General features: G+C 43.7%; 1 protein-coding gene across 4 annotated transcripts in view; it reads right to left on the reverse strand.

Moving 5' to 3' along the window:
• rhbdl1 (rhomboid, veinlet-like 1 (Drosophila)) overlaps positions 1 to 12609 on the reverse strand; it is a 47604-nt gene that overhangs the window by 14407 nt on the left and 20588 nt on the right. For all 4 annotated transcript variants that reach the window (XM_069664942.1, XM_069664945.1, XM_069664944.1 and 1 more), the window contains 2 exons: positions 10607 to 10755; positions 10390 to 10502 (listed from right to left, as the gene is read on the reverse strand). In XM_069664942.1, the coding sequence (XP_069521043.1) occupies positions 10390 to 10502; positions 10607 to 10755 (262 nt within the window). The remainder of the gene's footprint in view (positions 1 to 10389; positions 10503 to 10606; positions 10756 to 12609) is intronic.

Here is a 12609-nt window from a genome sequence, read left to right on the forward strand (position 1 = left end):
TGTTTACGCCAGAGCAGGAGTTTTTGTGCCGTCACGACCGAGGCCGTTATCACTCACGAATGCTTTTCAGCGTACAAGCACAATAATCGACCTTGTGTGGAAAACACTGAAATTCTTTCAACATCCCAAAGAAAAAGAGCATGAATGCACTTCCTGTGCTCAAGGTTATGAATCCACAGCAGAGTATCCACTAAAATAAATGTAATAACTGGCCTCAGATGCAAACGGACGCACTTGGCAGAACGGAAATATTCTCCATCCTCTGTGTTGTTATCACCGAGGCTGCAGGGGGTGAGTCGTAGAGGAAGTGAGCTCGGTGTCACCTAGGAAGAGTTGACTCTAGGGTGGGATGGGGGGGTTGGGAATTACCATAATCACGCTGGCAGCCTCTGCAGCGCACCAAGGTCACCCTGCCTTCCTCGGTTCAGCTCAGCACCAGGGGACGACATCCCAAACACAGGTCCGGACTCTCCAGCGCTTAACACAACACCAGGGTTGGTCCACGTGCAGCGGGGTGACTGAGAAGACACATATCTGACCTTGTGTGCTGACAGTGTAGCAGGGTCACGGTGAAGTAATCCTCTTACGGACCTTCTAAGTAAGAGCGTGCAAGGAATAATTGGTATTCAGCCGGTGAAAGCGACACAAAGAAAACTCTCACCGTCCTAAAAGACAAACATTCACATTTTCACCTCGAGCAAATCAAATCAGCGCGTCGTTAAAAGCTTCCACACCAGCGCTGACGTGAGTCAGAGCCCGAGTCTGAGAGTCACAGGCTGAGTCGCAGCCCTCCGGCATCAGACAGTTATTTATCCGGCCCTCTTCTTTCAGCGTCCTCTCTGCCTTATTGTCTTTTTTTATCTCCATCTCTCCCTCATTAACGGAGTTTGGATGCTGATGCTGCTGATGCGGTGTGAAGGTGCGACTCAACCTTGCTCCGAGAAAAACTTCCCAAACAATCGCACAACAGTCTCCTTCAAAGTCAAACTTTGTTCGGAGGTTTACACACATTTCAGCGCTGCGATCAATCGCATAACCTTGAGGCTCAAACGGCACGACAATCCATTGTGTGATTAAATGTTGAGTTGTAGTGAAGGACGTTTCGCTGGATTCAAGCTAATAACATAGCTGTGTTACTGTATAGTAGAAAGGAGGTTTCATAAAGCACTCACACAATTACAAAAGAAAGCACCACAACTCATCGTGCACTCACAGGTTTTATCTGAGCTTCAAGAGCTTGAGTGTGGGAAATGAACGCTTTTGAAAAGAGTATTTTGACCTTGAATGAAGATTTGAGGCAAACTACTGTCTCTCCAAAATCACTCCTCGTTAAAGTAGTAATCTCAAAGATCTCAGTTTCGTTCTCTTTGGCGGCACCTATGGCGATAAACGGTAATTGCGGGAGCACACTTCCCAGATATGCAGACAGTGTTGCGTGTGTGACGTCCACGGTTGGCTCCGGTTGTAACTCTTGCTTCCTTTTCAGACTGTTTGCCTTCATCTGAGCGTCGAATTTGTTTCTTTTTCTTTTTCACTTATTGTTGAAGTTGTATCTGTAGTCATCGATCTTTTCTTTGTTTGTTCAGCCATAGTAGATTACTGTTTACTCACAACACCTGCAGAGACCAGAAAAGCAGCCGCTTAGCTCCGCCTACCCTCTCTGGCAGACCAACCACTGCTGGGTGATGGAAAACACGTCACTAACTGGGCGCCGCTTGGTATTATTTTCTGTGAATGTCACCACAAACACCCAGTCTGTAATAATACTATATACTGCAAATACAAAGGCTTTCATCAGTGGGCCATAGGCTCAATCACCACTGTGTTACCTCATTCGGCGATAGACAGAGACTTAATAGACATTTATTTACATGAAAAGATTAATATTTTAAGCTGCAAAATGAATGTATCTCAGCGCAATTTTCTGCATTGTGCTTCTTTTTCCACACAGACAAAGACTCCCTGAATGTGACCTATAACATCAGTAAAGCTCCATTTTTATTATTATTCTTATTTCTTCGATTGCTCGACTGAATTCATGGATTTTAATCTTGTGGATTCCCCAATCGGTTTTTCTCGGCCTTATGGATTCCCATGGAGCAGATGAACTAGCAGCTTGTGTGCCTCGACCAAACACCAGCAAAAGTCACTGTTGGCTTCACTCAAAAGCCCCTCGTTCCACTGGCAGGAGAAACACTCATATTTACCCTGCTTAAATATGTGCGGTCCACTTTCATCAAGCGTCATCAGCTATGTGACAGTAGCTTTGAAATAGCGGTGTGAGACAAAAAGAGACCTTCAGTCACTTAAGCCCTTTTTAATTTCAAGACAGTCTGCCCCTGACATTTTCCAGAGTTGCACTTTGACCTCCCACACAGTGTGAGATTTTCCCTGTCGGAGGTGGTGAGGCGTCTCATGAGGCAGGACATGACGTAAAAAGTACGCTGCTGAAATCACAGTGTAGCGTAGCAGCGTAGCGTTCCCTGAAGCTGGTGAACAGATATAAACATCATCACTCCGCCCACTCACGGTGAATGTTCCTGACTATTACCTGCTGCCTTCACACATCGGCTCACCCCGACTTCTTGCGAACATTTTACCAGGAGGCTGGCAGGAAAAAGGAGTTCAGTGCATGTGTGAAAAGGGCTTTAGAGACTGACTGCAGGACCAATCATCATCAGGCTAAATTAGCACCAACAATAAAGCGACTCTGCAGAAAGCCGACACCGCCGCCGCCCTGCCTCACATCACAACAACGTCCATCAGCTCCAAAAGGACTAAACATTACATGCCGCTTTAAGTAATGACAACATCAACTAGCCTGCAACAATGAGGTTACACCGACACGCACTCATTTATCACATTTCCATTACAATTTCCCAACAGGCCAAAAGCCTGCCCCTGCTCTGCACTAACACCGGCCTGCCAGCTCATTACAGCAAAAACAGTAGATTGTGTTGTTTGTTAACAGCGTCCTGGACACAAGGAGGAGTAAATCTTCCTCCATAATTTACATCAGAGGCTCAATAAGCGAGGGAGGCGATACACGGGCCGTTAATGTTCTTAGTTACACGGTGGAACCTCTCAGGGTTTTCATTTCAGCTACTCAGGTGTATAAAGAAGTCGTCGTTTTAACTCCGATTCATCTGGCTGAGAAGTACTCCAATGATTTACGTGAGTAGAAGTAGAGATACAAAATTAAACACTGCAAAAGAATATTTTCTGTTCCAGCTCAAATGAGACCATAAAAATTGTGAGATGAATCAATAATGAGAGAAAACATCAGTTACGGCCCTAATTAGCAGCAGAGTGTGTCAAGTTTGAGAAGAGAACGCACTCATTATGCATGATGGCCCCTGTTAGTGTTTTATTATTATATAATTGGGTCATTACTTTTATTATCAGTCTTGTCTTCTGTCTGTTGTCTGCTTGGTATATTTGTATTTTATTGTGTTTTTATTGCATTTTTTTATCGCAGCGCGCTCATATTTGTTTTTATAAAGGTGCCTCTGGAGACACGCGCTGCAAATTAAATGCTGTGATTTGCGGCGTTATTCGGCTCGGTGAATATTCTGAGCATGTGTCCGCGTCCCCATTAAAGCAAACTAAAAGAAATAAAGCAGGACAAATGCAATTATGAGATTCTGGAAAAACAGATTTTTCTGCAGCAGCTTATAAAGAAAGAGTTGGATGACACAGAGGAGCCAAAAGTAGGGACACACATGACACACAGAGGGGTGAGCGGTACATTGATTTTAACACCATCACCCTGTCACGTTCTGTCATTGCTATACCTGGGCGTGCCACTCCGGTGTATCAACAGCCGCCCAAATATATTTGCCGACTAATTCTATCATGTTTCTTATTTTATCTGTCCACGATTGACTGATTGCTAAAAATCCTCCCCTCGCGCTGCCCGAGGCTACCTGTTGCGAGCAGCGCCTCCATACATGCCCGTCAGAGAAACACACACACAGAGAGAGAGGGGACTACTTCTTGTAAGTCAGTGTTATGTGGATATTCTGTCCCATCTGTGTGACACAGGGAGGAAAGAAAGCGTTATGCAGATGGTTTTGCAATAATAAACTCCAACTGATGCAAATTAGGAGGTCGTCACAGAACTGAGTCCAGAGTACATCTGCAATTATTTCTTTCTATCTCAGCAGCAATAGAAATATTAACATCAAAGCCACGATACGTAGACTGTATAAAAAGATGGATGACATGACAGCTCCCTAAAGTGAGCCAAATCATCTCTATCGCCCCCTGCTGTCCGGCTGCAGTATAGGTCATAAAGCCCGACCTCCTCCATGTTAATGGAGACATGGGTCAAACCAGGGCCGGCTCAAGGCATAGGCGATTAAGGCGGTCTCCTTGGGCGCCACGTTCTGGTTTCAAACGTAGCCCCGATGTTAAATTTAAGCCTACTGTCAGACTGGCACTAGGGATAGACCGGCCGGGCCGATTATCGGTGCCGATATCGGCATCGGCCTTTTTTTAAAATTTATTTATTTATTTATTTATTTTTAATCCGACGGCCGGTAAGAGTTCATTTCTTTGCAAACTTTATTTAACTTTGTTTTATTTACTTTATAAAACTTCAGGAAGTTATTAATTTATTTATTTAAATTTTCAGTGAACTTTATAAGAGATGCTGCTGACCCTGGGAACTCCCTGCGCTTTTTGTTTGTTTGTTTAATAAACATATGCTTAAAGGCATTTAAACAAAGTTAAGTGTTGGAGTTTGTATTATTCAAAGTTTTGACTCCAATATTTTCGCTTTTACTGCAAATGAATATCGGCTCCAAATATCGGTTATCGGCCTCCTTGACTACTAATAATCGGTATCGGTATCGGCCCTGAAAAAACCATATCTGTCTATCTCTAACTGGCACCTTCACTCCCAAGCTTTCTCTCTGCTCTGCTCACATGCAGCGCCACTCTCTCCCACTTACTTCTCGACCACTTGCTCAGCGAGCACTTCCAGACATGAGTGCGGTGAAAGTGAAATCACGGGTGAAAATTTTTAACTGCGAGTCGTGTAATTTTGGCGTCTTTGTAAAACGTACAGCTCATGATCGATGCAAACAGAGTGAACACATACAGGTTGAGAGAAACAGAAAGAGGAGGGACACGTAAAGCAGAGGTGTGTGTCTGTGTGTGTGTGTGTGTGTGTGTGTGTGTGTGTGTGTGTGTGTGTGTGTGTGTGTGTGTGTGTGTCTGAGAGATGTGAACAAACAGTAACATATGCTGGAGAGTGAGCTCAGTTCTAATAGTGAAATACGATATAACCTTCTTTAAATAGGGTGATGTATCGCCCCTGACAGGCATCATCATATAGTATGTCATCCACATGCTGATACCAGCGCCACACGGTGAGACAGCAGACTCAAGCTTCCTGTCACAAGAAGCTGCCGGGAGACTTGTTTTGTCTGAATAGTAAAGTGTTGGAGGGGGTAGACGCCCCGAGGCTCTCACAGGGGAAAACAAGGTGTTCTGGCACCTGTTGACGTCCTGAAGCTCGCGAAGGAACCATTCGCTCGAGGGAAGGAGACCCAGGAGAGACAAGCGGAGCTGGGCTGAACATGACTCGACATTTTACATTCATCCCGTCACTACAGTCTGAAATAATGACTGTTCGCATTTGGAAACGTGAAAGTGGAGCTCTTGTGCCTCTTTTAGTGCCGCAGAGCCGGGGAAGATTACTGAGTGGATGCAAAGTGAGCAAGGACAAGGACCGAGGTGGGCTGTACAGCGCTGTCAGAAAATAATTACAGAATTGTTCCTATTGTCAGCACTCATCCGAGGACACATTGTCCCAATGTCACACTGTGTTTTCAGAGAGCACTTAAAAGCAGGGACACTGAGTCCAAATCAAGTTAATTTTCAAGGTTTAAAGACATGTTTATAACACGTGCTACTGACTCAGATTTTTAAACTGGCGGTAAAGATTTAGGTTCATGCATGTGAGTTTTACACTTTTGATGCATCCTCAAAAAGAAAAAGAAAAAACCCTCTTTAGGTGTTGAAACTCGGCCCCGCGGCGCAGGAACTCTTTCAGTGTGTTGAGGCCCAAACATAAAGGCACAGCACCTGCAGCACCTCGCTCCGTAAATGCACCCGCTAAGTGCAGCTACGACCTGAGAGCTCGGCTGGCGCACAAAAAATAACAAGCAACATGCGTGTGTGAGCTGATAGCAAACAGCCGACATGATTGAACTCGCGAGCTGGAGTCAGACTGTATGAATATAAACATGAGACAGCCATGGGCGACTAAATGGGGAAAGAAAACAAGAACTTCACTCAGTGATCTAACGCGCCGGGCAATTTCTTACATCTACAGGCGACAGTGAGGTTACAAAAACACTGAGGGAAAGTATGATCTACATTTTTACCCAGTTAGTTTCCTTTGTGAACTTCAAAACAATTTAAACACGTTGATGTGTAGCGGGTTTCCAGATGTGGACATAAACATGTGTGCTGAATTTAATTTCACGACAAAAGATGCAAAGAATATTAAATTAAAATCACTAAAGTTGACCTCATGGTTTTGATAGAAGAAAAGCCTCCAACAGGATGTAAAGATTAGCAAGAAATATTTATTTTTCTCTAACATTTAAGTAATATCACTCAAGAAGGAGTGATGTACTGAATATCATTTTGAGTATGTACTGTTTGTCCCCTTTCCCCATCTGTTGCGTCTTCCCAGCTCTTCCCAGCTGATTGCTCAACGAGGTTCACCTGGTCGTAGACGCTTATAAGCCCCAGTCATGAGATCTGAAGTGGGAGGCTTCTGTGGTTCTGCCTCTCAGCGGGGAGTTTGTGTTGTGGTTGATTTTCACTTGACTTCAGTTAATGTTTTGGTCATGTTTGTCCTTTAATAAATCCCATGTATTTGAGTGTTTTAAGGTGTTTACTTTGTTATTTTTGGGCCAGATGGTGAATAGTTGTTAGGCCCCATAGGGTCATCTTAGTGTGGGGCCTAACAGAGTGTGATACTGCTTTTATACAACAGTTACACAAGCAGCAAATAGTAGTAAAAGCAACAATCAACAACAGATTACTTTTTGCTCCACCAACTAAACTGGACTTTTGTTGCCAAGCAACGCAAACATTCTTCTGCACTCTGTGTCTACAGGTTACTACAGATCAGCTGCTTTTTATCATGTACATCTGTTTGTTTTAATTTATCATCAACCAGTGAATTTATCATCAATCAGAGGTACCAGCTTGATCAATGTAGACACACACGGTCTGCTGTAATGTTAATTAACAGTATTCAGAACACCTGGCTGAGGTGGAGTGATACACAGGGTGAAAAGTCCCAGTTATCTTGTGCGCTATATCAACACTCATGAGCTGCCTCCCAATCTAGGGGCTGCAGCCTTCGAAGGAGGCGGTCGACAGAGGATGCTCCATTCATAGCCTGCTTGGAGCGTTAAAGCTGAACTGAAATGAGACGATCTGGTCTGCCCTTGCTTCACCAAAAGCCACTCCTGTCGCCTAGCAACAGGTATCTAGCGGGCTAACTAGCTAGCATAACTAAGGTAACATAAGCTATTATTTTAAAGATAATTTGTTTCAAGGGCACTTTCGTTTATCTCTAGCACGTGTATCGCTAGCTATTCGATTGAGCTGAAACCAAAAGTGTATTCCTCAGCCGCGTAAGAGTCCGCCATATCGTTTGTATTGATGCGTAATGAATCTCGGGATATGCTGGGCCGTGAAGGATGCACCCGATTGGATCCTTCATGACCTGGGAAACAGAGGACGCATTTGTCTGCCGCATATGAAGGAGCCTCTGAAATGGGACGGCCTTCGAAGCGCCGCTGTGACGTCAAATACGTCCTTCGAGGGCTGCAGCCCCTGGATTGGGACACAGCTATAGAATGACTCTTGTCCAATCAGATTACTTGGTCGGAACCAACTGTTGTATAAATCAATTCGCACAAATTAATTGGGGTTTAATAATAAGGCTCCTAATGGTTAGTCTTCAAACCAGGAGCTAAAACTTAAAATGTCCTATAAAAGCAGATTTAAGACTTCACAATGAACACTAAAATCTGATGAAAAATCTCAATGAGTCATCACTAGTGAGCTTAACTACAAAGTGTCTTTTGAAGACCTCCTGCCGTGCCCAAAGCCTGGTTGGGGGCTTTGTCTGACCTCTCACCTGGACGCAGTGTCGTCTCTTTGCTCCCTACTGAGCAGACTTCATCAGCGTCATTAACCCCGGAAAACTGTCATTAACCCTCACTGAGTCTACAAAACCCCAAACACAGAGAATTAAACACACACAAAGAGTCTACGCGCACTTCTCCCTCTGCTTTCTATCGGACCTCTTTCCAATAAATCACAACGGCACGGCTCCAATTTCAGCTGCAGAATCAGAGGGTGAAGTTATTGTGCTTCTAAGAGTCGTTCATCATCTTGTGACGATGAGACAGCTCGGCTCTTCCTCGTCGACTTCAGCTGATTTCTTCCTCTTTTCCTCATTGGACAAACTTATAACTTTATATAACCTTGATTTAAAGTTAATTCCAGACAGTTGCACACACCCGCTTTGGTTTCACTCCTGACTCTGGGGTACAAATATCACCGTCCGTTTGGAATCAGGCTGCAGCTTAAATCTCCAAACAGCATCGAACAGAAAGCCCGCATTACTCTCCCACTATTTCTCCTTTAAGTCCTGTGCTCCCTCCCTCTCTCGCTTGCTCCCTCTTTCTGTCATCATGCAAAAAGTAAATCAAAGCTACAATAATTCACGAGTGATAAGAGCGTGTGTGGATGCTAGTGCGAGTGTGTAGGGTCGGAGAGTTTTGGGACGCTTTTATTCAATTTTTATTCCAAAATGAGGACTTTCTGATGTTTACCGACATAGAAAGGAGGTAAAGAAACGCCGCTTCTAAACAAGGATGGAGATAACTCACTAAGAATCAGACTCTCGACTCTTATCAAATAATAGTTAGCGGGAGATTCACCAGATCCAAGGCAGTAATTGTTCCCGGTGAAGATGAAAGGGAAGAGAGGTTTATGCAGGAGCGTTGATGTGACTTCCAAAAATATGCATCAACAGCAAGAAAACTGCAGTGAGGATTTTAACTTTGCAATCTCCAAACTGGCTCGGGACGGCGATTTGAAGTTAATGAGGTTTCTCGTCAACAAAGGCTTGAGTGCCGCAGCCCGACCTCTGGGCGGCGTGAGTCACCGCGCTGCTTTCCGATGGGCGACTCTGATCTTTTCAGAGGTCGGGGGACACCAGCCGGGTCAGATTTATCAAAGCTAACAAACCGGCGACGCGAGATGTCGGCTTGAGGACGAGATGCTAAGTTATTCAGGGTCAGGTATGATATCATTAAAAGGCCTGTCAGGTGATAAATGATGAAGGTGGCAGAACGATAGCATTTCCCTGTGTAATAGACTAAAAAGGGAAACACCGTCCATATTATCATAATAAATATAACATAATCTTCTTTTTAAAGGGGGGTGTTATGCTAATTTCAAGCTTCATATTTCACTCTGTGATACCTGTGAAGTAGCTTAGCATAATTAACAGTACAATTTAAAGCAGCATGCGACTTCAGCTGCAGACAACCTAAATTCTCCCTGTGGGGTCGTAGTGTGTGGAGGTGTAGGCGCCGGGTTAGCTTGTCGTTTAGAGTGTAACCACTGTGAAACAATGATAAAACCGTGCCTTATGTCTCCGTTTCACCATTTTGTTTTCATTAACGGCGCTCGCTCTCTCCACTTCCTGCCTATGTCACTCGACCACCGTGCTCTCTGTTTTGCTCACGGCAGCCTTAGGTTGAAAATCTGACTGTAGATGTGTTGTTATAAAAAATGTGGCATCGAGAAGTATCGAAGTACTGAACATTTTGATAACCTTCATCCATATTGTATTAACCACATTATCTAAAACCGAGCATCTTAACTATGTGCTACAACTGCAGCCATGTTTGTAGTCCATTTTCTTGTTATGGCACCATTACCCTAAGTCCAATCATACAACACAAAAATGTTTTTCAGATAAAGTTTCAGCATAAATATCTGATATTATAAGAATGTATTAGCAACAACACTGGTGAAAAATATGTTATGTTGTTATATACAATCCATGACCTAATATGAATATTAGAATGAAGAAGCAAGCTAACATGCTAACAGCATGCTAACTGTACAATTGTTTGTTACACTCAAAAGTAGAGCTTGCACATCATCAAATAATAATGCACCGTTGTTATTTTCTCCATCTACATTTTAATGTCTTTGCAGATTGTAGATTTGCATGTTGCCTTGTATTAATGTGGTAAGGGAAAGAGGCAAAATGGAGCCATTTTTGGAGCCACTGGTTTTCAAAATAATTCGCTCTTTTTTTAAGAAGAGACTCACCGGCCAGCACTCCTGCCATGTACAGCAGACTTATTCGTAAGATGCCGTGGACCATCTCCAAAGGAACGCCGATCATCAGCTGCAGTAAAGCGTTGAACCCCAGCTGCTCCAAACTGAGGAGAGAGGACAGAAGGATGTTCTGATCTAACACAACCAACCAGATTAAATAGAGCCAATGCTGCGGGAACAACTGATTTAAGGAGGTTTGTGAACATACCCAACATGCATGAACATGTAGCTGAAGAAGCGCCACACTTGCGCGCGGTGGCCCGGATGGTAGACCAGTGGGCTCTTCATGAAGTCCGGCTGGTACGTCTGCAGCACCCACTTGTTCAGCATGATGCCGTAGCACATGAACACGATAATCTGCAACACACACAGAAATAACAGCACACCGTCACTTCTTGCTGACGTACCCGCTACACAGTTTCTCTCTCTCTCTCTCTCTCTCTCTGCAGACTGCTGCAAAACAAAACCCATTGTTCGTTATGAAAGACGCGTGACGTTTCCTCCTCTTTCTGTTTCCTCAGCTGATGCTTATTAGACTCGTGGAGACAATCGCAGCCCACAGAAAGAAAAACGCCACATCTGGTTCAATTCCATTAATTTCTTTTCATAGAATAATGACTCATTGTCTCTGCGAATTATAATGGATGTGAACCGTTATTATCACTCCCTCATTGTCATTACAGACCATTCATTGCCATTTGGAGGCATTATGAGAGCACTTGGCTTTCTTCCTCAGAATTATGATGATTTCAGGCGAAAAAGGTTGAAGTTTCGTTAAGCTGCTGTAGGTTATTTTCATCGTTCCATAACGGTCTGTGAGGCCGTTTGTGTTAGTGCTTCTCTTTTTTTATCATCATAATAGGTCATTTAACGCCCATGTGGTGGCCGGGGTGCTCACTGACCTGGATTCCAAGTTCAGAAATCAGTCTGGCTGAGGGGTTCAGCTCGGAGGGATGGCATTAAATGCACCCGCTAAGCCCCTGACTCCCAAATGGGTTACCAGCTCACAGTAAAAGCGTGTGATCAAAGGCAGAACATCTTTTCAGAGGGTCTGAAGCGAACGACTGAGCCAACAGAACTGCATTAGAGTCAGTGTTAGAGGAGTGGCGGAAAGTCATGTAAAAATACAGCAGGACAAATGTGTGTTAGGGCTGCATCAGGAGAAGAGGCTGTGATCAGTTTGGTGTCCGACCATCATCAGTGTAAGACAATAGATGGCACTACGTCCTAATAAGGTTGTCAACGTCTTCAATACTTCGATACAACGTGTTTAAAACAATACAATCTTCCTTATTTTTACCAAAGCTTTGAAAAAACACATCTACAATCAGTTTTCACCCCAAATCTGCTGCAAATGAGAGAGAGAGAGAGCAGTGGTCGAGTGACATAGACAGGGAGTGAAGAGAGCGAGCTCTATTAATGAAAACAAAACGGTGAAACGAAAAAGAAAAGGTAATTTCTCATTGTTCGCTCACACCTCTGCACAACCCAGCAGGAAGGTGCAGGATTGTGTTTGTCTGCAGCTGAAGTCGTGATGATCGTGACCACATTTTTGGTACCTAACGGCACTTTTGTTGTTGCCGTGGTGTCAAACAGGTATCGAGTATCGGTTTTTTTTTCTAGTATTGTGATAAATAGTAAATTCTGGTATTGTGACAACCCTACGTCCTCAGGGTACAGGCTTGGGCTCAGTGGTCGGTCGTCTCTCAATCGGAAGGTTGGGGGTTCGATCCCTGACTGCTGCAATCACATGTCGAAGTGCCCTTGGGCAAGACACCGAAACCCCAAACTGCTCGTATGATTATGTAGAGATACTGATTGGAGATTGGCACTTAGGCCTTTGCCATCAGTGTGAGAACGTGGCATGTAGTGTAAAGGCGCTTTGAGTGGTCGAAAGAAACTTTACAAGTACAGTCCATCTACTCTACTGACGTCAAAACATACACAACATTTCACAGACATTTTGCAAAAAAACAACAATATTTTTGTATATATACAATATATTATTTCCCCTAATGACAATTAACAAATCACAGTAACATTTCAGATTACAGTAAACGTGAGTAACCTTTGTGAAGTGTTGTTGTGTTTGGCAGATGTGTTTTTTCCTGTTTTCTAAAACTTTTATTGTAAAATGATGCATTTATTAAAATGATGTGTTTTCTAAAATGCATTTTGTTTTGGTGAAACGTTTTTTAGTTTTTTAAAATG

The sequence above is a fragment of the Semicossyphus pulcher genome, unplaced genomic scaffold (assembly GCF_022749685.1).
Source record: "Semicossyphus pulcher isolate SPU_LCO1_2020_fin unplaced genomic scaffold, fSemPul1.0.p SCAF_16, whole genome shotgun sequence".
NCBI classification, from domain to species: Eukaryota; Metazoa; Chordata; class Actinopteri; order Labriformes; family Labridae; genus Semicossyphus; species Semicossyphus pulcher.